This window comes from Mytilus trossulus, chromosome 10 (assembly GCF_036588685.1).
Source record: "Mytilus trossulus isolate FHL-02 chromosome 10, PNRI_Mtr1.1.1.hap1, whole genome shotgun sequence".
NCBI lineage: Eukaryota > Metazoa > Mollusca > Bivalvia > Mytilida > Mytilidae > Mytilus > Mytilus trossulus.
This window is the reverse complement of record NC_086382.1, coordinates 43,217,244-43,243,484: the sequence shown is the minus strand read 5'-3', so window position 1 is coordinate 43,243,484 and position 26,241 is coordinate 43,217,244. Positions and strand designations below refer to the sequence as shown.

Below are 26,241 nucleotides of genomic sequence, written 5' to 3'. Positions count from 1 at the left end.
TCTTTTTGATATAAAGTGCAATGATGCACGAAGCTATATATTTAAGAAACTCCCATTAAAAAAACCATTATAGTAAACATTCTTTCTTCTGTTCAAGTTAAATTAAGGCTATAGGATACTAGTGACAATAGTTGGAGTATACATTTAGTAGTATTCGAAAATATAGTAGGTTTATTTCTATTTGCTGCTTAATGTATAGTTGATATATAATTTGTGTATCAAGTCCGCTCTATAGGCACGAATGTCATTCGGTATATCGGAAAGAATATCGTGAAAAAATACATAACGATGGTGAAGTATTGCGGTCGTATCTTGAATGTAAGTAATTGTAATTATACTTCAAAATATTCAGGAAGTCTGCTGTATTTTTAAAACGCGGAACAAATCCGAGAAAAAAACTTTCTCAATAATACTGTGCAATAAGATAAAGAGAATACGTAGTACTATTATGAGAAAACACAAAAGGCGCAACACAAGTCTATGGGATTCATTAAGTAAAATACACGTTTTGTGCCTATAATGATCACATTTCGATAGATAATCATATATCTAAAATTAAATCTTTGATGAAGCTAAAACAGTAATATACAAGAGATCTTTTCCTTGAAACCGTTCATTTTGTTTTCGACAACACTTAATTTTGATGTTTGTACATCAAAATTGATCGTGAAAGATCGGGCATCGGATTCTCATGATCGTGAATGACAATGCGTGACCAGACCGGCGCAGGACGTTTGCCCTCTTTCACCTGTAACACATGAGGGTGTTGTAAATACGGCGCGAACACACCGCGGGAACGTCACTTAGGTCTTATATTGTAACGTCAAGACTTTGTGACGTGTCACTTGTATACTTGGGCATTATATAGATCGATTACATTATTAGAACATGCAACGTTTTATTCCTTAATTCACGTATTCCCGACAGAGGGCATTTCCGCTTTAAACACTATGGACATTTGTGCTATAGACTTTGATGCACCTGTACAAATTCACAGGACATTTTCACTTTCTAACTGTGAACCTGTTATTTTGTTTTTTTCTAAAGTTATGAAAAGATCTGCCTTTTGTAGTTTTGTAAAAATGGTGTACTATTGAACATGAGATACTGATCATAATCATGCTGAACCGTTTTGAAAAACACTTTTTTGTTGTAACTTTAACATTTAACTCATTATAAAGATTAGCAATTGCACCTTGGGAAAGTCTACACGATAACATTTTATTTACGACCCAATATCAGAGCTTTCACGATCTATTGCAAAACTTGACCACCGTTGGGTATTCTTCCACGATCATATTCTCGAGATACCGAATGTATCACGGTTTAGAATAATATCCTGCTGAATATTTCATTATGATTATCAGCATAATAAAATCGAAAAATCTCAGAATGTCAGCCAAGAACCCCAAAAATACATATGGCTATGTTATAAAATCTGCCATTTAAAAACAATGAATTCTTTCTCCCTTGTAGTCACCGCAAAATGGTTTCGAAAGTTTTAATGATAAGTTTCATATTAATGCTGATAGCTTTGCTTGTATATGTGATTGGTTTTTCGACTCCACATTTCGTTGATATTGAACAACCACCTTCCAAGATTTATGGTGGACTATGGGTACGCTGTATATCGTTAAATGAGATAAAGATTTGTACGGATACAGCTGATATCCTAGATTTAGGAAATAAAGGTATTCTACTTATAGCTTAATTATGTATGTTATAGAAATAAAGTATTGATACTGGTAAAAAACACAATTAGACATTCAAAATATAAGAAAGAAGATGTGGTATGATTGCCAACGAGACAACTATCCACAAAAGACCAAAATGACACAGACAACTACAGGTCACCGTACGGCCTTAAACAATGAGCAAAGCCCATACCGCATAAAACAATCTAAACGAGAAAACTAACGGCCTTATTTATGTAAAAAAAAATGAACGAAAAACAAATATGTAACACATAAACAAACGACAACCACTGAACATACAGGCTCCTGACTTGGGACAGGGACATACATAAATAATGTGGCGGGGTTAAATGCATGTACAAGAATTGGCTCATATTTGTTTTAGAATATAATACACAATAATACTTTTCCTTGTAAACATATCAAAAGTTATCAAACTCAGACCTTAATTTTGATAGAAATGTACGGTTTATTCTCGTTAAATGTCTGCTATTTAGAAATAACAATCAAGAAATAACACCAAAAATATAAACTAATGAACGATTGTTTATGCTACTCAAAATCAATGCTGAGGATCTGGATAATAAGGTTAGAATTGTGATCTTGTATTTTGATAGCGATAGCTATTTGTTGAGACCATTGTGTTGTTTGTTTAGGAATGCTTATAACTTAAGTTTGAATGGAATTTCCATAGCCATACTCATTTATTTGATATTCCAAGACTAAGTATATTATCATACATACCCAACTTTCGAATTCATTTTTACTTGAATCCTGGTGACATAATGTTTTATTCATTGTTGCTCAGGTCGTACGGTGACGATAGCTATTGATTCTATCTAAATTGGTCTCTGGTGGAGAACTGTCTCATTGATAATTAAACCACATTTTCAAAAAAATGTATGCATACATATTTAGGAGAGAATCAAATCAAACAATAAATAAAACAAGTTGTTTAAGCTTTGTGTTTCAGTCTCGATTTGTAGAAATTTAGATTTTCGACTGACACTTGGTGAAGAGGATAAGAGACATCCGTGTAACATGTAAGCTATTAAAAGTTCAAAAAAGTTTTTGGAATACGATCCCTGTTACGATTAGAGTCATAGAATTGTCTTTGTTAAAATGCTTCATTTTAATTTTACTAATATTCCTTATTCTTTAACGTTGATAAATTTTGGTTTTTATTATTCAAATCGTTGATATAAATGTTTCATATTTTAATACGTTTTGATTTCTTAATTTTTATCTGTATGATAGGGCGTTGCTTATTAGATTCGGTGCATTACGTTTGCGCGCATTACCATAACATTTGCACGCAAAAATCATTACGTTTGCACGCAGCTTTTGATTACAATTGCGCGCATTTATTTGACAGGTAAACTCAGGTAAGCTCAGGTAATAATACCTTTTCATTTATAAATTTGTTGAATTATTTTTTAATTCAAAGTACCCTTTCCGTTAGTCTAAGTCACCTACTCACATGTTCGTTGTTGTTGGGGTTTTAATTCCCCGATGGTATCACCAGCCCAGTAGTCAGCACGTCTTTTACTGACATGATTTATCATTGATATGGTCATATTTATAAATTAACTATTTAATTGAAGTTTTAAAATACAAAGGCTTTTCTACCCCAGGAACATATTAAATTAGCTGTATTTGACAAACTTTTAGGAATTTTGGTCCTGAAGGCTCTTCAACTTCGTACTTTATGTCGACTTATACCTCTTTTTTAATTCGAGCATCACTGATGAGTCTTTTCTAGACGAAACGCGCTTCAGGCGTAAATACAACATTTTATCTTGGTATCTATGATGAGTTTAACTATATTCATATTGTATCATATATTTTATCGTTCTAACGATATAAATCTTAATTTGAACGTTTGAATATAAATATATTTTTTCTCTTGCACAGGATGGTTTAAGACGTGCAAAGCAACAAGTATCCTCGGGTTTATTTTCCTTTTTATGGCAATCGTTTGTGCTGGTTTAAAACTGTGTGATTTCTTGGAGAGGACATATATCATAGCTAGTATATTCATGACAATTGCCGCAGGTAAGTTTCTCTTTGGATAAAAACGCTTTATATTGTGTAGATCTTAGCATCATTCTCATACAGATCAAATTTACACGAATTATACCAGTTTTATGCATTATTGCCTTATATCTTAAAATGAATAAAAGATACTAGAACATAATGAAGAAACAAAATCAGCACAGCAAGAACTCCGATTAAATAGATAGAAACTATAAAAAACAAAAATGATCTACAAGACAAGTTCTTCTAATAAGTCAACAAAACTGACATCGTTTATCGATTCCTTAATGAAGTTATTGATCTTTATTGACGATTTGTTTATTTGTTCTTTACCATTAAATAGACAGAATGAAACTTTGAATAATAAAAATGATCAGCAAGACAAGATCAAAACATACGCTATAATGACTGAAACCTTCAGTCGACTCCTCTGTTTAGGGAATGCTCTTAACTGATAATTTTTTCGGTTTCTATGCATTTTCAAAAAAATACAATAATTAAATAAAAAGCTTACAAAGGAAAAAAATGCAAAAACCTTCAGCAGGAAAAGATCTAAACATACGTAAAAATGGCTGAAATTAAGGTAAAATTAAACAGTCAATTGATAGTAACACTTTTTTTGTTTTATTTCAGTGGTGTTCATTCTTGTCGCTGTGATAAAATTCACACAGAATGTGGAAGAAGTTACCGTAAATTTACCTTACAAATATGGCTTTTCGTTTGCCTTAACAATTGTCGGAATGTGTATTGCTGTAATTGCTGGCGTCTTTATGGTTGTGGAGTGTTTTATGGGTGAACATGCGGAAATTATTTAAAGCTACATGTATATGTTCAAAACTACAGAACAATTATTTATTGAAAATAATTTGTTATTGATTTTTCTATTACCTCGAAACTGCATACATCAGACAAAACCATTGTAAGAAAAATAACATAAAATATATCAATGTAGTAAGATTAGGGTTTCCGCTGGCTGTCGCCATTTTTGCAATTTGCGAAAAAATAAAAATTGCTGCGATTAAAATTCGTCATTTGCGAAATAATTAGGCTAAAGAAATACATATAACTATATATTTTCACCCATCTTGTTTTTTTAACTTTTTTTCGGGTTTCTCGGACTTTACCGTCCTGATCAGACAATACTCGGAATTCATCTTGAACTCTTTCAGATTTTGACAGAAAATAAATAAGCAGCTGATTACATTTTATTGCTATCGACAACAAAGGACTAATTAACAAAGGTGTTGATTGTATTGTCTGACAAAATGATATGTCTCGGTTATTGTATAGAAAGTTGTCTTTTTTTGTGTACAAAGTAATTGCAAGGAAGATAAAGGATTACAAATTTTAGATTGAGTTGTACTTTAATCAAGGTATAAAGCACCATAATTATTACTCTTTATTTTAATGAAAAAAACATTTTTAATTATCAAAACAAAATTCAGATCAAAAAGTAAAAACACAAAAATACTGAACTCCGAGGAAAATTCAAAAAGGAAAATCAAAAATCAAAAGGCAAAATCAAGAGTCCAAACACATCAAACGAATGGATAACAACTGTCATATTCCTGACTTGGTACAGGCATTTTCTAATGTAGAAAATGGTGGATTGAAACTGGTTTTATAGCTAGCTAAACCTCTCACTTGTATGACAGTCGCATCAAATTCCATTACATTGTCAACGATGCATGAATAAAACAAACATACTCAAAGAGTAAAAATGTCAACAATAGGGGTACAACAGTCAATATTGTGTTATCATCTTAATATCACTACATAAACAACAAAGAAGCACAAAAAGGCGTACATCAAATTTAACATTCTCATTTTGCTTTTCTTATACGGCTGAATTTAACTATGTAAAGTCTACCCATAATAGAAAGAAGGTTTTCATTACTGGTGTAAAACAACATTGCGTTGTCCTCTACTATACATGATCCGTTATGAAATTACCATTTAAGTATTCGAGGGTATCTTTTTTTAATATAATCTTGATGTTATCTGCGTACTAGCCAATCATCTTCCTAGCGAGGTTAAAGTGTGAATAATTACTATTCAATGATTTTAACAAGTTCAGAAAAAGAATGCAAATTTAAAGATAAAATATTAATTACAAGCATTATCTTGATTTTAAATAAACTCAAAAGACATCATAGTTATCAGAATTGTCATTGTGTATTTGCGAAAGACGCGCGTTTCGTCTACAAGAGACTCATCAATGACGCTCGAATCGAAAAAGTTAAAATAGCCAAATAAAGTAGAAAGTTGACAATTTTTGCATCAATTGTCAGATTTAGAAATGTTGTCACAATAACATCGTCTCTTACTTCATATCTTACATAATTTGACAAATAAATGAATAAGAAATCTTCAAACAAAGCCATATTGGCAAAATTTAATGTATGAATTTACAAGTTTGATAATTAAAAGTTAACAAAATGTATAGAACTAGCTGCCTTTTTCATAACTTCTAAGCAAGGGTGTTTTTGTCTTCAATACAAACTATTTCGTACTACTAAAAGTAACGCCTTCAAAGGTTAAAATATCTGATAGGTTAGGTATTTTTGTTTTCTATTGAAAATTTGCTGAATAATTCTACTATTCCTGTGAATACTGAGTATTTGGTATATTCTTTGGATACATGTACAACAGACTATTTTTAGTTTTAAAGAGTTGTATCTCTGGCTTGTATTGTTTATATTGCTGTCACAAAAACGCACAGTTTTGTGTTACAGCTTACTTGAGGAGTTTTCCACAATACAAACATAACCTCACAACAAATTTGGGCCATTCCAGTTAATATCTGATAATGGGGGATGGATGGTCCTTTCTGAGGGGTGTAAAATTTATACATCTTAGGGGTGAAATTTTGGTTTTTTTTTCATCTGACAGGTACACTTTTACGCAACAATTTCTGCAACAGTAAATAATTAAAAATAATTATATCTTAGGGGTTGCAAAAAATACCTATTTCATATCTTAGGGGTGCTTTGGAATGTAGACACTTTCGTATAATGCATTACCTGGTATTGGATTTAAAATTCTGATGGGTACAATCCTTGCAGTAAAAATTCTGATAGGTCAATTTTTCCCATGAAAGCCCATCCACTCAATATGAACGGAAACTCTACATCTGATAGGTCTTAATTTATAGATCTGATAGGTAGTTTTTCATGATGTTTTTTTCTTATAGGTATGAACAAAAATTTCCTAAACCATCCCCACCTGTCAGAAATTAACTGGAATGGCCCAATGTTCATCAATGATATATCAGCTTAAATGACAGTAAATATATATATATAACTTAGCATGGGTTCGAATCCCGGCGAGGGAAGAACCAAAAATTTGCGAAAGCAAATTTACAGATCTAACATTGTTGGGTTGATGTTTAGACGAGTTGTATATACATTATGTACACAGCCATGTATCACCATCATTGATGGCGATCCGATGGATACATCTGTTGTAGGGTTGTCACTGACTCAGACGTACTTATGAATATAATTATTTTCTGTGACTGTATCTTACATTAATTTGTAGGATCCTTTACTATAGATAATTTAGCTGATCTGTAACAATAACATCTTCATGCCTTATATATCATGTACTGTAGTACGCCGCTAGATTAAAACTGACGTGGAAAGGTAGCATATGGCCACCGAAAGCTCTTTTTTTGAGAGCCCAGGTGGTCGTGTGGTCTAGCGGGACGGCTGCAGTGCAGGCGATTTGGTGTCACGATATCACAGTAGCATGGGTTCGAATCCCGGCGAGGGAAGAACCAAAAATTTGCGAAAGCAAATTTACAGATCTAACATTGTTGGGTTGATGTTTAGACGAGTTGTATATACATTATGTACACAGCCATGTATCACCATCATTGATGGCGATCCGATGGATACATCTGTTGTAGGGTTGTCACTGACTCAGACGTACTTATGAATATAATTATTTTCTGTGACTGTATCTTACATTAATTTGTAGGATCCTTTACTATAGATAATTTAGCTGATCTGTAACAATAACATCTTCATGCCTTATATATCATGTACTGTAGTACGCCGCTAGAATAAAACTGACGTGGAAAGGTAGCATATGGCCACCGAAAGCTCTTTTTTTGAGAGCCCAGGTGGTCGTGTGGTCTAGCGGGACGGCTGCAGTGCAGGCGATTTGGTGTCACGATATCACAGTAGCATGGGTTCGAATCCCGGCGAGGGAAGAACCAAAAATTTGCGAAAGCAAATTTACAGATCTAACATTGTTGGGTTGATGTTTAGACGAGTTGTATATATATATATATATATTAAGCACTTATTGTCTCTTCGACACATTCCCCATTTGTATTCTCAATAATAAATTTTCTTCCTTACAATTATACATAACAATAAATATCATATACTATGAATTGACTTTGCATACAGGGATTTAGTCACACTATATAAATATTCACAACCCATGCTTTTTTCAATCTTTAAGAAATATTTAGAAATCTTTGTTTTTGAGTTAGCTTCATAACCATGATAAAAAATCTCTGAAGATAATGAACAAGATTCGGTAAAAATCTATACGCTCTTTTTTTTTTACCCGAGATAGTAAGTATATTACTACTAACACAACTCTACTCAGCACAGTATTTTTCCATTCCTATAATAATCTAAATATATAGATATTGGGATTTTCTCGTTTAAATGAGATGACTACAAAATCTATTTATAAATAACTGGGTTACGAATGGAGAAGATTGCTACAAATATTCCATACCATCCAGGATGTATGGAAAAATACTTCAGATCTTATCAAATAAATTCTTTTTGATATAAAGTGCAATGATGCACGAAGCTATATATTTAAGAAACTCCCATTAAAAAACCATTATAGTAAACATTCTTTCTTCTGTTCAAGTTAAATTAAGGCTATAGGATAGTGATAATAGTTGGAGTATACATTCAGTAGTATTCGAAAATATAGTAGGTTTATTTCTATTTGCTGCTTAATGTATAGTTGATAGATAATATGTGTATCAAGTCCGCTCTATAGGCACGACTGTCATTCGGTATATCGAAAAACATATCGTGAAAAAAACAATGTAATTAAAATTAAATCATTTTATTGCTCCTGTTCTGATATGTCGCGCATCAAGGCCTTGCAATCAAAGGATTTAATTTTAATTAGATTGGTGAAAAAATACATAACGATGGCAAAGTATTGCGATCGTAACGTGAATGTAATGAATTGTAATTATACTTCAAAATTTGTGTAAGAAGTCTGCTGTTTTTTCTAAACGCGGAACAAATCCTAGAAAAAAAATGTCTGTCAAAATGATTTTGCTTTCTCAATAATACTACATGCAATACGACAAAGAGATATGTAATACATTATGAGAAAACAAAAAGGCGCAACATCATTCTTTTGGATTCATTAAATAAATATACAAGTTTTATGCCTATAATGCTCACATTCCGATAGATAATGATATATTTGAAACTAAATCTTTGACAAAGCTGATAAAACAATAAGATAAAAGAGATCTTTTCATTGAAACCGTTAATTTTGTTTTTGGCAACATCTAAATTTGATGTTCATAAAAATTGATCGTGACAGATTGGGCATCACATTCTTTTGGTTGTGGATGACAAAGGTGTGACCAGACAGGTGCAGAACGTTTGCCCTCTTTTACCTGTAACACATGAGGGCATTTCCGCTTTTAATAATAACACTAAGGACATTTGCGCTTTATACTTTAATGCACATGTACAAATTCATAAGACATTTTTACGTTAAATGGTCAGTGCAAATGTTTTAATAACAAAGCATTTTGTGTTGTTATTGTGTATTCATAAATACAATTACTTCTAACAAATAACCATAAACAAAGAAATTATTGAAGCGGAAATTAAGGTTGACTTAATTATTTTTCCATTTAATGTATATATATATTTATAATAATGATTAATTGACACACAAAGATGAATGTGAAGTTTTGAAAACCTTCAGATTATCTTTACTTACAAGGTTTGCAAGTACAATCTTAAGGTAGGCAAGTTCACAATTTGATATTTATCATTACTATGATGTAATCGTGATTTGTTAGTAATTAGAATAAAACTGTAACATTAAAATAAAGGTATTTCAGTGGTCGTTGTCCAACCACTATACCAAAAAGCCGATCAGCAGTGAGGTGAGTTAGAATCCAGCACGTGGTAGGTACGCTCAACTCCAAACATAATTAGCTACGACTCTTAGTTTCCCTGTCGAAGATCGGGTTTTCTCTCATAACACTAAGTTCTATGAAAATTTAGTTCTTTGCATACATTAAATAACTCTATAGTTTTTACACTTTTAATTCTATGATATTCTTCCTTCCAAATCAACAAAAATGGGTAAGCTCATTTACTTGATGAAAAATAGAAACGTGATCAATATCACTTCACAGATATATGTTTGTTTACGCAAAACTGTTTACTCATTTTAGACGAATTAGGGATATTGATCAAAATGATTACTAAATTCTTTCTTAAACACAATTATTGTCTTTGAAAATTTTGCTGTGCAGGTATAACTCTTATATTAACATAAATAGCACATTTTCAATACTTTTCTTTATATACTAACAACTTAGTGTATCCTTGACAGTTGAATAAAAAACTCAGAAAGCATTGTGAACAAGGTATTATGAGTGATGGGCCTGTATCCTGTCGATACTTCTAAGATCGATATTTTGAGCATGTTGTTATGCATGTCATTGTTCCATGTTAAGATGCAGGTAAAACCCAATATTCTGTATGTACATTTTCCTATGTCGGATAAATTAAGTGTTTGACATTGTTAGTTTTATGCCATATCAATTTTTTGTTTATTGACATAGTATTAATAAGGTTGTTTAACTATGCAAATAGTTGTGTCAAAGCTTGGTCCTTTTTGGCTGGCACAATATCAATAAGCAGATGTGGCATGAGTGCCAATGAGACAACTTCCCGCCCAAGTCACAATGTAATGTATATCAATTCAACTATTATATGTCAACATTTGGTCTTCAATATGGAACCTTGGCTCAAACCGAACAACATGCTATAAAGGGGCCCTAAAATGGCTAGTGTACACCAATTCAAACAAGAAAAACATGGATTTCTGACTAAGTCTGTATAGTTCTTTTTAAATGATCACATCCTTGTCATTAGTTCTCTTGTCTCAGTTTTAATCATACCACAAATCCTTATGTTTATATAAAATTTTAAGATATTGAGATTTTTTTTATAATATACACGAACCTATGAATATGTATTCCCACGATAATATAATTTTAAGATATTGAGAATTGTTTTTTTATAATATACATGATATGTATATGTATTCCCAGAAAAATAACTACAATTAATTCAAACAATTAAGATTTTATGTCTCAGGTTTTCCTTAGAAGCTTCTTCACTAAAACATGGGAAATGAAATGGAAGAGAATTTACCACCAGCTCTTGTGATGATTGTCATAGCATGTGTGTTATACTTTTTTGGAAATGCAACTTTGTTCTACTTCACGATAGAGTATTCTAATAAGATAGTAAACAGCGGATTATGGACACGCTGTGAATCTGACGCTCTTGTTAAAGAATGCTATAACATACAAATATATGCAGAACATGGTAACATTTAACTTCATTACAACTTTCCTTTTTTTAAAACTATCAGTATTAGTATTTACCAATGTTTCGTGCGAAGTATCTTTATTTCTCTATTTATGTAATGCACCTTTACAGACCAAGATATCACAATTATTAAAATGAAATCTGTAACTGCTACTATTAAATCTGTATATGTTAGCGGCAATAAGTGAAATTAGGCATTAAGCTTAAATCCTAGGCAATAAGCTAACGCCTAGGCATTAAGTTATTGCTTGAAATTTTCAGGCATTAAGCTTATTTCCTGAAATTTGATAATGATTATTCATCCTATTGCCGAACATTCTTTTAGGCAATAAGAAAACTCTGGAATTTATGCATTTTTGGTGGTTTATTCTTGATATAAATTCGTTTCCTAATTATCTTTCTCATATTAAATGTATGAATATACATTCATTTGACAGATCTTCAAATTTAGTATACTAAGTTTATTAGCAGTTTAAAACAGAATTTACTCAAACTTTTTTCATGTATTTGTTGTATAACAAAATATTAAAAAGAATTTAAAAAAGTGATTGTATGCAATTAAAAAAGGGTAAATATTCTAAAGAATAATTATGATATCTATATGAAAATTTCTACACTTCAATAGTCTAGCTGGTTTGAACTGGTCAAAAGAAGACAATAGTAAGATATTATTTCTTGCTCACACCATTTTCCATTTTTTTTTGTATTGGATAAGTAAATTTTCTTTGTTAACAGTTCCACGACTTGTGATAACAAAATGATTTTAACACAAATTTCCATCAATTTTTCATATCTAAAATTATTATTTAATGCGATTTAATATAAATAACATATTTTATTTGGGATTTTATTTCTGGTCTCTTTGGGGGAGTTATCTCGTTGTCAATCATACTACATCTTCCTTTTGCTCATACATTATCATGCTCATACATGTATTTAAACGCATGTTAATTGCAGTAATAGAATAAAATAGTTCAAGTACTCAGTATTTCTATAAAAGATGCACGAGATTTGACTGAATTTTTAAGAATGAAACCGTGACACTTGACACTCAGCTCCCTCAAAGCATATAATGATTTAAAAAGTAAAATCACAAAAATACTGAACTCAGAGGAAAATCAATTTGGAAAGTCCATAATCACATGGCAAAATCAAAAAACAAAACGCATCAAAAACGAATGGACAAGAACTGTCATATTCCTGACTTGGTACAGGCATTTTCAAATGAGCAAAGGAAAGAAATTGTTTCAAGGGGAAATAACTCTCAAAGGGGATGATGAAATTCTATGCAGCCTCATATGGTAATACATCATGATGAGATGTACCTATTGTCCAAATAAGATCATGATATCTTTAAAAACAACGAGGGGGGGGCCATGTTGAAAAAAATCAATAAAAGGGAGATAACTTTTAAAGGGGATGATGAAATCCTACACAGCCTCATCTGGTAATACTTCAAAATGAGGTCTACCGATGGTCCATATTTGGTTTTGATAACTCCAATAGAAACGAGGGGAGGCCATGTCAAACAAATGCTGGATGAAAAAAAAAAAAAACATGCGAAAAACAATAAGGTCTTTCCTCGCGGAGAGGAAAGACCTTAATAAATTACAGAAATCGAACTAGTCCAAAAGTTATACATAGAATTTATGAGAATCCAAAACTTTTAAAAGGAACAATTTAACAGGACACAAAAACCTATCCACGAACACATGGATCTACTTGAGTGTCCGACGTCAGAAAAATTATATACGTCACATAAATTTGTCGTTCAATGTGCATACAAACAATTTTAAAATTTACATAGGCAATGTACGCATACAGGGTTAAAAAATCAAAAGTATGTAAGAATAAATTACAGAAATAGACCGAGATTCAAACTAGCCCAAAAATTATACATAGAATATATGAGATTCCAAAACTTTTTAAAGGGAACAATTTAACAGGACACAATAACATCTACTGTCTAAGAACACATGGATTGATTTGAGTGTCTGACGTTCGAAAAATTATATACGTCACATAAATTTGTTGTTCAATGTGCATACAAACAATTTTAAAAAAAAAAATTTCATAGGCAATGTACGCATACAGAGTTAAAAAATCAAAAGTATGTAAGAATAAATTACAGAAATAGACCGAGATTCAAACTAGTTCAAAAGTTATACATAGAATTTATGAGAATCCAAAAATTGTCAATTCCACTACGCCATTGATTGATTTTGACGTTTGTGGTTCAACGTATACAAGTAATTCATAATAGAAATATATCATAATGACATATTATAGACAAATATCATACTGACGGGATCTTTTAAAGTACAGAGTCACGTTATAAGCACAAAAGAAATACGAAGAGTCACATATACAAAACAAATCACCAAAAAATGAAAGCCAATACAAACACATTGACGAGATGTATAAGTACCGAGCCACGTCAAACGGGATATCACATAAAACCATTCAACAGTAAAAGTAATCTTAATAATAGAACAAAAACAAATAAAACCGATTATATATTTAATTTGAACTATTTACAACTAGTTTGTTAAATTCTAATATAAAACGTAGCTTTATTTTTATACGACCGCAAATTTTGAAAAAAAATTCGTCGTATATTGCTATCACGTTGGCGTCGTCGTCGGCGTCGTCGTCGTCGTCGTCGTCGTCGTCCGAATACTTTTAGTTTTCGCACTCTAACTTTAGTAAAAGTGAATAGAAATCTATGAAATTTTAAAACAAGGTTTATGACCATAAAAGGAAGGTTGGTATTGATTTTGGGAGTTTTGGTCCCAACATTTTAGGAATTGGGGGCCAAAAAGGGCCCAAATAAGCATTTTCTTGGTTTTCGCACTATAACTTTAGTTTAAGTTAATAGAAATCTATGAAATTTTGACACAAGGTTTATGACCACAAAAGAAAGGTTGGGATTGATTTTGGGAGTTTTGGTTTCAACAGTTTAGGAATTAGGGGCCAAAAAAGGGCCCAAATAAGCATTATTCTTGGTTTTCGCACAATAACTTTAGTTTAAGTGAAAAGAAATCAATGAAATTTAAACACAATGTTTATGACCACAAAAGGAAGATTGGTATTGATTTTGGGAGTTTAGGTCCCAACAGTTTAGGAATAAGGGGCTAAAAAGGGATCCAAATAAGCATTTTTCTATGTTTTCGCACCATAACGTTAGTATAAGTAAATAGAAATCTATGAAATTTAAACACAAGGTTTATGACCATAAAAGGAAGGTTGATATTGATTTTGGGAGTTTTGGTCACAACAGTTAAGGAAAAAGGGGCCCAAAGGGTCAAAAATTAAACTTTGTTTGATTTCATCAAAATTGAATAGTTGGGGTTCTTTGATATGCCGAATCTAACTGTGTATGTAGATTCTTAACTTTTGGTCATGTTTTCAAATTGGTCTACATTAAGGTCCAAATGGTCCAAAATTAAACTTAGTTTGATTTTGACAAAAAATGAATCGGTTGGGTTCTTTGATATGTTGAATCTAAAAATGTACTTAGATTCTTGATTATTGGCCCAGTTTTCAAGTTGGTCCAAATCTGGGTCCAAAATTGAACTTTATTTGATTTCATCAAAAATTGAATAAATGGGGTTCTTTGATATGCCAAATCTAACTGTGTATGTAGATTCTTCATTTTTGGTCCCGTTTTCAAATAGGCCTACATTAAGGTCCAAAGGGTCCAAAATGAAACTAAGTTTGATTTTAACAAAAATTAAATTCTTGGGCCTCTTTGATATGCTGAATCTAAACATGTACTTAGATTTTTGATTATGGGCACAGTTTTCAAGTTGGTCCAAATCAGGATCTAAAATAATTATATTAAGTAATGTGCAATAGCAAGTCTTTTCAATTGCATAGTATTGTGCAATGGCAAGAAATATCTAATTTCACAATATTGTGAAATAGCAAATTTTTTTTTTAATTAGAGTTATCTTTCTTTGTCCAGAATAGTAAGCAAGAAATATCTTATTGCAAGAATTTTTTTAATTGGAGTTATCTTTCTTTGTCCAGAATCAACTTAAATCTTTGTTATATACAATATACAATGTATTTTCACTTTTTACTACCAACTGATAAATTTAAATAATCTTTACCATTCAGTGATAACAAGCAGTTTTTTACATCTTAATATTTTATGATGTATTTAAATGAGTAGTTATTGTTGCAAACTCCATTAGAATATTTCAATTGAGATTAGTTTTGGAATAAGGGAAAGGGGGATGTGATTAAAAAATTGGGTTCAATTTTTCTCATTTGAAATTTCATAAATAAAAAGAAAATTTCTTCAAACATTTTTTTGAGAGGATTAATATTCAACAGCATAGTGAATTGCTCTAAGAGAAAACAAAAATTTTAAGTTCATTAGAACACATTCATTCTGTGTCAGAAACCTATGCTGTGTCAACAATTTAATCACAATCCAAATTTAGAGCTGAATCCAGCTTGAATGTTGTGTCCATACTTGCCCCAACCGTTCAGGGTTCAACCTCTGCGGTCGTATAAAGCTACGCCCTGCGGAGCATCTGGTTGACTTATGTTTTGTATCAAAGAGTTTAAATGTACAATTAACATATCAAAGTTATTTTATTACCTTTATTTCAAAACTAATAGTTATTTTCTAATAATTAAACGGTTTTTTAATTAAAATTATTGGTTAAATTTGATACAATATTTCATTTTTTTTTCATTTGTTATTTTCTTTTACCCCAATACTTGGGACAGCGGTTAGGACATACTAGCTAAGATAATCCTTACATAGCTACGATATGCATGCTGAGACATGTCATAAGTCGGTCCTAATATTATCTAGTTTCTGTTCTAAGAATATCTTAGACCGATTTTTATAGGACAGTTCCGATAAACATGCCCTAGTTCTCATAATGTTGTTATGTTACAAATATATTTTCATTTAAATGAACGAATTCCCTTTATTTACTTGCATTTATATCTTAGACATTAAGCTTAATGCCTGCACACTTTTTTCAGGATTTAAGACTAATGCCTAACATCATTTAGGCAATAGACTTACTGCCTAGGCGTTAGCTTATTGCCTAGGATTTAAGCTTAATGCCTAATTTTACTTATTGCCGCTAACATATATAAGCTTGATATATATATAATCTTTATATACTAGTATATATATTATACCACTGCATCCTGTGTAATACAATTATAGCAACCCACAGTTTATAAATAGTTTTACAGATGGACAGTTTATAAACACCTTTGCAGCTGTACATTTGATATGCATCTTTAGAACTGCACATCAAAATTACTTGTACTTAAGTAGCAGTGTAAGGGTACACACAACAATCACCAACTTATTTTAATCCGCACTATTCTGGATGTGTCTTTACCAATCACGTTGTTTTTGTTTGTTCAATATAAAAAAAGAAGATGTGGTATGATTGCCAATGAGACAACTGTCCACAAGAGACCAAAATGCCACAGACATTAACAATTATAGGTCACGGTACGGCTTTCAACAATGAGCAAAGCCCATACCGCATAGTCGGCTCCGATATGACAATGTAAAACAATTCAAACGAGAAAACTTCCGCACTTATCTGAATAAAAAAAAGAGTCTGGCTTATAATATTTTTGTAAATAGTTTTTTTATAAATTTGGCCATAAGATTTATCCTTTGAATTGTTTGACATTTTTTATGTTGGGCTCTTTTAATGCCGACTATACGGTATGTGTTTTATCAACTTTGCAAAAGCAAACATTAATTTCGATGTTTAATGGGAAGATATTTTAACAGTTTTAAAAACCCGAAGCTTTGATGAATTTTTAATTGATGTACATGATATTGACACTCCCCTAGAAAGAAAAATATGTAGAGATATATGTTTTTTTAATAGTGTGTCAATACTCATTATACTGTCTTCACCTGTAATCTTTTAGATCTATTTTTATCTAAAGACCACACATTTATTCATGTTATTGGTCTGTTAAACAATCGAGGTTCAGTCAAGGCTATTAAAGTGCAACCCCTTTTCCCATTTTCTTTGTGCGTTAACTTGTGCAGTCTGTGATAACGAATATCTAACTTCTTTTCGTTACGCATGGCTTGTTTATTAATGTTATGTGTCTAAACTGAAGAATATTGTGCTAACTGAACCCGTATCTTGTATACGAAACGATGGTGTAGAATATCAAATTATAAGTCTGGAATCCCTGATACGTTTTTACAACCACTTGTTCGTTGCTGCTGTTGTCAGACGTTTTGTCTCCAGGGTACATGTTTAACAAAATGTACCAGCGCTCAGTAGTTAGCAATAATTGTGATAACTTGAAATGTCATTGATATATGTAAATTTACTGTTTATAAAATGTTGCAATATTTGAAACACAAATATTTTAACACCAGGGTTTTATTACCGTAACCATATTTGCAGCAACCACTATCGGGTTTAATGCTCTTCTATCTTTGGCCTTTATACTGCACGGCCTCAAGCAAATGAATACTTTTAAGTCTTATAGAGACGAAATACACTTCTGCCGTACCAAACAATATGACTGGTATGCGTGGAGGAATTTATAAGAACTAAGGATCGATACTACGGCTTAAAGACAAATTTACTTTGATCCAAAAAGTCAGTATTCTTGAGTTAACATGAACTATCATTGATACATTTAGACTTTAAAAATTTGCTATCTTAATACACTATGTTTGTGCTACAACGTGCATATACCACTTTGGCTGTTTCATTACAATTTTTTGATTGGTTCGGTTGCTACGGTTCATTTTCTTCGTGCTTTATTTTTCCTTCTTACTGTTATGATTTGTGCGCATTCTTACTTGGTCTTCTTGAGCGGAATGTTGGTCTGGTGTTCCAAATTATAGGTCTAGTGTACCAAATTATAAGTCTGGTATCGATGATAAAATTATACAATCACTGAGTCGATGTCGCTGTATAACACACTGTCAATATACGTATTATACCCGAGGGTATCGCGATCTTTGAAAATCGACAATAATTCATTGACAACACCTGTAACATGCGTGTTTTTTGTTATACATTTTACTGTTGTGAACACTTAGAAGGCATTTGTCACACTAAAGTTTATCTACTGCAGTCATGGCTTTTTTTTTTTTTTTTTTTTAAATTTGACACACAATTTTAGAATATTGATTTTCATTTGTGTATAACTAAACTGTTTGAACCGAACGACGCACATGATTGTTGTAAACACGTTCTAACAAATTATTTTTTATTATGAATGATTTTTTTTTGTTAAATCAATGCTAGGGTAAATTGCATTACATATATTTTTTTTAATTAAAACACCTTTACAGTTACTTTTTCTTTTCAAACTTTGAATCTTGTTATTGTAAATGTGTGTTTACTCTAAAAGCAGGAAACAAAACAACAAGATCAGAAAGATCATTCATTACAGCAAACAACACAGTAATGCTCCTTTTTCTATTCATGAACTCCTCTCAGAATTTCAATATTATCAGATTATTACATGGCATTTTTCATATCGCATGTATTATCAGCCCTAGGTTCAATATCAGCCCAAGAGCAGCATGGCTCGAGGGCTGATAATACATGCGATATGAAAAATAACATGCTATGATCTTTTTATCATATGCTTCAACAATGGAGAATAATAACCGCTGGAATCATAATTGATCCTTTTACGTGGTTACCAAATAGAAGTTGCAGTTCACGGACGTCGGACTCATAATTTAGTTCATTCGATATGAAATTTTTCTATCATATGCCTCAACAGAGAAGAAAAATATTTTAATATGGACGAATCGACAAAAGAAATAATTCAACAATATACATAATGAACACTGTTTGGAAAGTTAACTTTTTTTAAGCAACTTTCTAAATTGTGTTGGAACCTTTTTAAAATGCATTTATTTAACAATTTGTTAGTTTTGTTTTTTTTCTGATTATTTCACACAATTTATCCAAGTTTCCAAATATTGTTTTGTACACTTCTTTGTAAACTGATGTTTTTCACTGAAAACGTTGCAGTGCGGTGTTTTTTCCGGTATTTGCCGAGTATCACCGGAATACCATTCGATAAAGTTTCGGAAAAACATGTGATACAATCGAAGCATGTGATAAACTTTTCATATCAGCCCGCTAAGCACCAATTCGAAAAATATGGAATTTACGTTAATTAAATGCTATTATCACACAGTAAAATTTAAGTGTTATTTAGTCTAGTAAGTATATGATACATGTAAACAAGTTTATCCACACATCATGATTTTATAATAAGTTTTGAAGGTACCGTGATTTAATTGAAAGAGTAGTTCATACACTGAATGTCCTGATTTCTAGCGGAAGTACTAGTTAGCTGTATGATGAAAATTTAATAATCATTTAGATTGAAATATTTAAATTGGCTTTCAATTAAAGGATCAATATCCATATACCGTTTTGTCATTCCAAAAATATGCGTTTTAATACATTTTTATACTAGAATGTGTTCGTAACCTATTTCAGGACGATAACACTTTTGAAAGTTGATCATTTCTTTTCATGGTGTTAATATTATTCGTGTTAATTTAAGCTAAATGATAACTACAACATACTCTCAGTTAACCCTAACAAAACAAGATACATGTACCTTTTTATTTTTATGATATTAAGATTGATTTATCTCATCCATCGTTTGTAGAAGCCAGTACTACGTATCAATAGATAAACAAGTTATTACTATTTTATCTACGTACAATGTATTCTGAGAAGGAATTTTCTCGTTTTTTCTCATTTCATACTTATCCTTTCAGATTGGTATATCATGTGTCTTGTCATGAGTGCTTTTGGATTCAATGCTCTCATAGTATCGATAGCTTGCGTTGGATTGAGATTGTTTAAATTCCCTGAAAACAAAGTTTTGCGAATTATTACTCCCTTAGTTGTTTTCTCTGCAGGTAAGTTTTAGTTATGTTTTAAAACACTCATTTATTTAATATACAGACTGTCAGGTAAGGGCTTACACATACAGACTGAAATGTATTTTTTGGGGGTCTGTGATAGGGGGATTTCGATCGGTTGATAGATATCGTCATTTGTTATTATGTATTTTAAATCAGAATGAGTTCGTAACATACAACCGCAAGAGTACGTTAACATGATATGTTTCGTTGTCACGCCTTATGCTTATTAATTTTACTGCCTATATGCGACGATTTATTTATTGTATCCTGATATCGAAAGAATGCTTGATTTGAAGAATTTTGATGCTTTCTCAGCGATAGAAGCAATTTGTTTTAGTAATGCAATTGTATATTTATATTCGGTGCAATTAAAAATAAATTTCGTTTTCGGAATGACGGTTTTGTGAGAAAGAAAATAGTCTTGAATTGACATTTTCCCTTGAATTAATCATATCGGTCAACCTTTTCTATACTTTTGGATTTTAAATTTAGTCGTTATTCCCCAAGACTTCAAAGGTATTTCATGCCTAAGAACCAATGTAATTGTTAATGAAGTCCGTATAAGGAGAACACCACGAGCTTAGACAAAAGATTAAGATATGTTAACACATTCGATGAACAGTAAGTACAGTTCGCACAGTAAAAAATCAATTAAAAAGAAGTCCGAGGCCGATGTCAGAGTCGGATGTCAGAATAGATAACAAGAGAAAATAAACACAATGACACTGATACATAGTTTAACAAAGGATATAGTATTTTTTTTATATTTACTAGTAATGGGAATACCGACCACATTTTTATATTATGTTAATATCATTTTCTATAGTGTAAATGTATGTTTAACGTCTATATCATATATATCTTTATATATTTTCTCAATTTGCTGGTTGTGACAACGACAATAAAAAAACATTTGAGGAAACAAAACATCTATATCAGTCTTTTTCTTGTGTTAGTATAAATTGGTTGTAAGCGGATACACTATAGATATAATATGATAAATTGAATTAATATTTTGTGTTTTGCAAATGCAAATTTTACTTGAATTAATATTTTGTGTTTTGCAAATGCAAATTTTACGTTACTATAAGTTAGTTTGATTTGTAAATTTGAGAGATAGTTTAAGTTCCAACGCGTTTTATTTTCTCCAATGTAATGCCATCATTAATTTTAGTCCATGTTTAGATCGCAAATTCTCAGCACATGATAATGTCAGTGAAATTTATTATTGAGATATACAAGGATTTGTCTCACTATACAAATCCTTGAGATATACAAGTCAGGAGTTTGCAATTCAGTGGTTGTCGTTGTTTGTATCTTTTTCCCAAATGTAACCTGCCGAAGAAAACTTATAATCGCCTTTGTAAATTAACTTAAAGTATCACGAAGGGTGCCACATGTGGATCCAAATCTGCTGACCTTTCCCTAGCACCTCATTTCACACCCAGTTTTTGGTAGGGCTCGTGTTGCTCAGTCTTTAGTTTTCAATGTTGTGTTTTGTGTACATGTACTATTGCTTATCTGTTCGTCTTCTTCTATTTTAGTCATGCTGTGGTCATTATATTTCCGACTTTTTAGTTTGAATGTTCAATGGTATATTTCGCCTCTCGTGTTACAGTCATACCATACTAGCTTTTTGTGCACTAATTTTTAAAATGAGATTTTAGTTTTATGGCTTGAATATGAATTATTTATCTCTTTCAGTGGTGTTTATTCTCATAGGAACTGTCTTATTTGTGAAGAATAAGGATGATATCGTAACAGAACCATATGGAGAATTATCTTATGGGTACTCATTTGCATTATGCATATCAGGAATGTGTCTTGCTGCTTTGGTCGATATCGTCCTAATTATAGAACTTATAAAACCCAAAAAGAATACTAGAAATCGTGTTGATGTAAATTCAAATACCAATATCAAGTTCTGAAACACGAATACAAATTGGTCTGTTTAGTAAAGTGGTTGATCTACTGCTATATCAACAATATTGTAGTGATTTTATTGAGAACGCCCAAAATTGTGTTGATCTAACCTATTGTGGGGGACAGAATTGATGAAAATTGCGAATAATTCATCTATAAGAAAGATTTTGTATGTTAATTGAAGTGTGTATCTTTTTTATGTCTATTTGACTATGTATTATATACATGTAGTAGTAAATATATATTTTATTATATAGTTACCTATTACATAAGGAAACGACCATTAAACCTCGAAAGGGGGCTATGTTTTTTTTTCCTTTGACAAAAATAGTGGGGTCAAACAGATGACAAAAAAGATATTCTGAATCCAGATTTTCTCCATACATTATAGTGTGAAATTAAAAAAAAACCAACAACATTCGATTGATAGTGTAAAATATAATATAATGATATTGGACTCAGATACGGACAATAACCATCCCTATAAAGTTAAATGGTTGCTCCCTATAAAATTAAATGGTTGCTCCCTATAAAGTTAAGTGGTTGCTCCCTATTGACGTTGTATAGTTTTATACTGTATTATTGTAGAAAAGGACATGTGCGTTTTTGTAATCGATAGCCTCATCACAAGAAATATTTTTACTCTTACTTTTATCGAAAGTACGGGGTATGGCTCTGAAAAACGTGATAGAAATTGTTGAGTATTACGCGTGTATTTAAATCATATGTTTTTGAAAAAAGTTTTATTTAAAGGAGAGAAATTTATGGTGTACCATTTGGTTCAAAAGGTATTGTTATCGGTAAACCACTATTTATATACCGGTTAACCGCTATTTTTATCGGTTATATATATAATCGCTATTTTTATCGATTAACCGCTACTTGTATGTCGGTAAACCGCTAATTTTATCGGTTGACCGCTCTTTATACCGATTGATCGCTATTAATATGTCGGTTAACCGCTATTTTTATCGGTTAACCGCTATTTCTTAGTGTTAATAACTTCTAGTTTATCGTCTATGCACAAAACAAATAATTATTAAAAATTAGTAAGTGATTGATGGAGGAGGTTTATCGCTTAACCTGTTAACACAGTAATTGTAATTGCTTACTCCTCCCATTTTGGTTAATTAAAATTATTTGAAGAACGCCCACAAGTTCCGAGCGTTGAGTACGTGGCAAAATTATAGCACATAACACTATATCGCACGCCAGTAATCTTTATTTTATTTATGACAAAACGGATTGTTTTGCATGAATCAATCACCAAAATGGATTCATTTACCTATCAGCTTCCCCTCTTCTCCCATCCTACCCCCTTTTTATATTTACGCCGACATAAACACACGGTAGACGCTTTCCTTGTGGTAGGATTTCCCTTAATATCATAATTTCTAGATCGATTTGTGCATTATTGTTGGTTGGTTTATTCTCTTTATTAAAAAATGGGAAAGCACAATTAATCGCTATTTGTTTTGAGCTTTTTAACCATCTTTAACGCTTCCAAAGGATACGTAAGACGCAGAAATTAACAACTATAGGACACCTTCAACAACGAGTAAAATCCATACTGCATAGTCAGTTATTTAAGGCATTGAAATGACAAACGTAAAACAATTCAAACGAAAAAACTAACGATCTAATTGATGTACAAAATAATAAAAGAAAAATAAAACTGTAGCACAGCAACAAAAAGTAAATAAAAAACATTGGATGACAATAAAGTAGAATGTGCCATGGGAGTTTACAAAACATTTAAAGGCACAAGTAATACGATACCGAATTGCATATCTCCTGATTTTTTTGCTACACATACAAGTGAAAAAACGACAAAAATGACGCCTACCAAATTCGAACTTGATCTGTGTTTTATGATAATATTAAAGTGTTGTGTTTACGTTTCTTAAAATTTGATTGAGGCTAAACAAAATTAGAAAACGGAACCTAATTGTGAGGACGTACGTAGAAGACGAACAAGAAGGCGTAGACAGCAACGGATGCCGAGATGTCTAGGTGAGGCAGTGTGTAACACGGCGACCACTGTGTGGGTAGCACCAGAGACTTGCAGGAGTTCGACAAAAAGGACCCCAATGGTTGAAAAACTTCTTCAGAGTCTAAGCTGATATGTTTTGGGAGTTTAACTGGTCTTTAAACTTGAAAATGACACCACAAAATGAGATTTGTCACTAGATTAGTACTTATGTTAGATAGCAATATACATAAATTTGACCATTCTCTTTTCCTTGCTTTTTTACATATGAAGCTTGCTGTTTGTGTCATATATATGCAAATATGTATGTGTGTATCCTTGGCAATTAACTATTGGCTAAAAACTATTGTAGAAAGATGATAATGCTGTCATATATTTCCAAAAAATTGTCCAGAAGTAGACTTGTAATCCCCTGGAGTGAAACCTTTTCTGAATCTGTTTACGTATAACTATCAAGTCAGAGATCAAATCAAAATCAGTTGTCTTTCGTCTTATTTTCTGTAAAATTGCGTCAAAAAGTTCGTTTGTACGGTGACAGATAGCTGTTTAAACAGTCAAACAGAAAATAGTTCATAAAGCAGGTAAACCCCACTTTGGAGGCTATATTAGTCATTAGCATTCTAATAATGACTTTTATTGCACAATTACTTTCATATCTGAAAAAAGGGGCCAAAATGCAGAATCTATTTCCCTTCCGGAACACCTGCACGTGATAGTCCCAGGTTTTGTAAGGTTTCGTGTTGCTTATTAGTTTTTAAGCTTTCTATGTTGTGTTATGTGGACTTCTGCATGTTTGTCTTCTCGTCGTTTTTCGTTTTTCGCAATGGCTGTGTCGGTATTTTCGACCTTTCAGTTTGATTGTTCCTTTGGTATCTTTTGACTCTCTGTTAAAATTTTACTCCTTGCAAATGTACAGACCAGTACTGTACATGGAGGATTTTTGGTACAATTAAAAATAAATAGTGACAATATATTTTTGCATAAGCAATGTTATGAGAGTCTGCGAACATTTTTACTGAATCATGTAGCAATCACGTGTACTCGTATATGGCCAAGTAAAGATCGAAGAGTTGTCGAATGTGGTCGCGTAGAGATCGGGTATTGGTCGATTTGGTCTGGGGTCAAAATAATATAGAAGTCGCAGTGATCTAAGCAATCGGGCATCGGTCGAGTTAATCTGGACCACAGATCAAACAGGTTGGTGTTGATCGGGAAATGATCTGATACTAATTGAGCAAAGGTCGAGATGATCGAGTAATGATCGGTAAAATATTTGTATTCCACCCAAACTCGATCTTTACACGATTATTTCCCGATCGTTTCGACCGTTACTCGACGAATAGTCGATCTCTTCTTGTGTATATCATTTTATTCTGGTATTTACCTAAGTTGAACAAAGGTATACAGAAAAACATATTTAATTAACATTAAATTGCATTGTACATTTGTCGAGGAAGCATTAAATATGAGTGACTGGCTTCTCGATCCTTACTCGAATGTTTTAACATGTCAAAAATTATCGGGTAGAATAGATCAGGCCTGTTTACGACTTCTTCTCGACCGCAATCCTACTGTACAAGATTTTAACTCGACAATTAACGACTTCTTAATTACTACATCACGACTCCCAACCCAAACACCACTAGAATAAATATTCGACCATAAGACGAATTCACAATCTCTAAAAGATCTCTAAAAGATCTTTACTCGACTAGCTAGAACAAGTCAACAAAGCTCGAACTCAGCCCGATCTCGACCAGAATTAATAGACTTGATCGTAAAGGGGTCGTAGGGATATCCGGGAATTGGTCGAGTATGTACAATTTCATTAGAAAAAAGTCGGATTGTCTTATGCCCCGCTGAAACAAATGAGACATTTAGTGTTACACTTGTCAACCCATTCGTCCGTACGTCTGTCCTTCCCACCTATTAGTTTCCGTTTTCTAACTTTGGTTTGCCTCTTTTAACCTAATGTTATGAAACTCATACACACTGCTTATCACTAGTATTCTAATCAAATATCACAGA

The 26,241-nt window shown here is 32.0% G+C and overlaps 2 protein-coding genes and 1 long non-coding RNA gene across 7 annotated transcripts in view; all 3 read left to right on the top strand.

Moving 5' to 3' along the window:
- Nucleotides 1-59: 59 nt before the first annotated feature.
- Nucleotides 60-5,081, top strand: LOC134687400 (uncharacterized). The gene is made up of 4 exons (XM_063547658.1): nucleotides 60-165; nucleotides 1,477-1,691; nucleotides 3,609-3,749; nucleotides 4,365-5,081. The coding sequence occupies exons 2-4, from the start codon at nucleotides 1,487-1,489 to the stop codon at nucleotides 4,544-4,546; spliced, it is 528 nt and encodes a 175-aa protein (XP_063403728.1). The 5' UTR covers nucleotides 60-165; nucleotides 1,477-1,486; the 3' UTR covers nucleotides 4,547-5,081.
- A 3,509-nt stretch (nucleotides 5,082-8,590) lies between these two features.
- The window catches only part of LOC134687401 (uncharacterized), a 45,906-nt gene continuing 28,255 nt past the window's right edge, over nucleotides 8,591-26,241 (top strand). Inside the window, exons 1-4 of one of the 5 annotated variants that reach the window (XM_063547661.1) lie at nucleotides 8,591-8,695; nucleotides 11,132-11,365; nucleotides 20,151-20,294; nucleotides 22,005-22,477. In XM_063547661.1, coding sequence (XP_063403731.1) covers nucleotides 11,161-11,365; nucleotides 20,151-20,294; nucleotides 22,005-22,228 — 573 coding nt within the window. In that variant the 5' untranslated portion in view covers nucleotides 8,591-8,695; nucleotides 11,132-11,160 and the 3' untranslated portion in view covers nucleotides 22,229-22,477. Of the gene's footprint in view, nucleotides 8,696-9,642; nucleotides 9,762-11,117; nucleotides 11,366-20,150; nucleotides 20,295-22,004; nucleotides 22,478-26,241 lie in introns of those variants that run through there. The other 4 variants (XM_063547662.1, XM_063547659.1, XR_010101766.1 and 1 more) reach the window with 4 other exon arrangements.
- Nucleotides 24,099-24,452, top strand: LOC134687399 (uncharacterized). The gene is made up of 2 exons (XR_010101765.1): nucleotides 24,099-24,181; nucleotides 24,307-24,452. It is a non-coding gene; the product is annotated as an uncharacterized LOC134687399 (long non-coding RNA).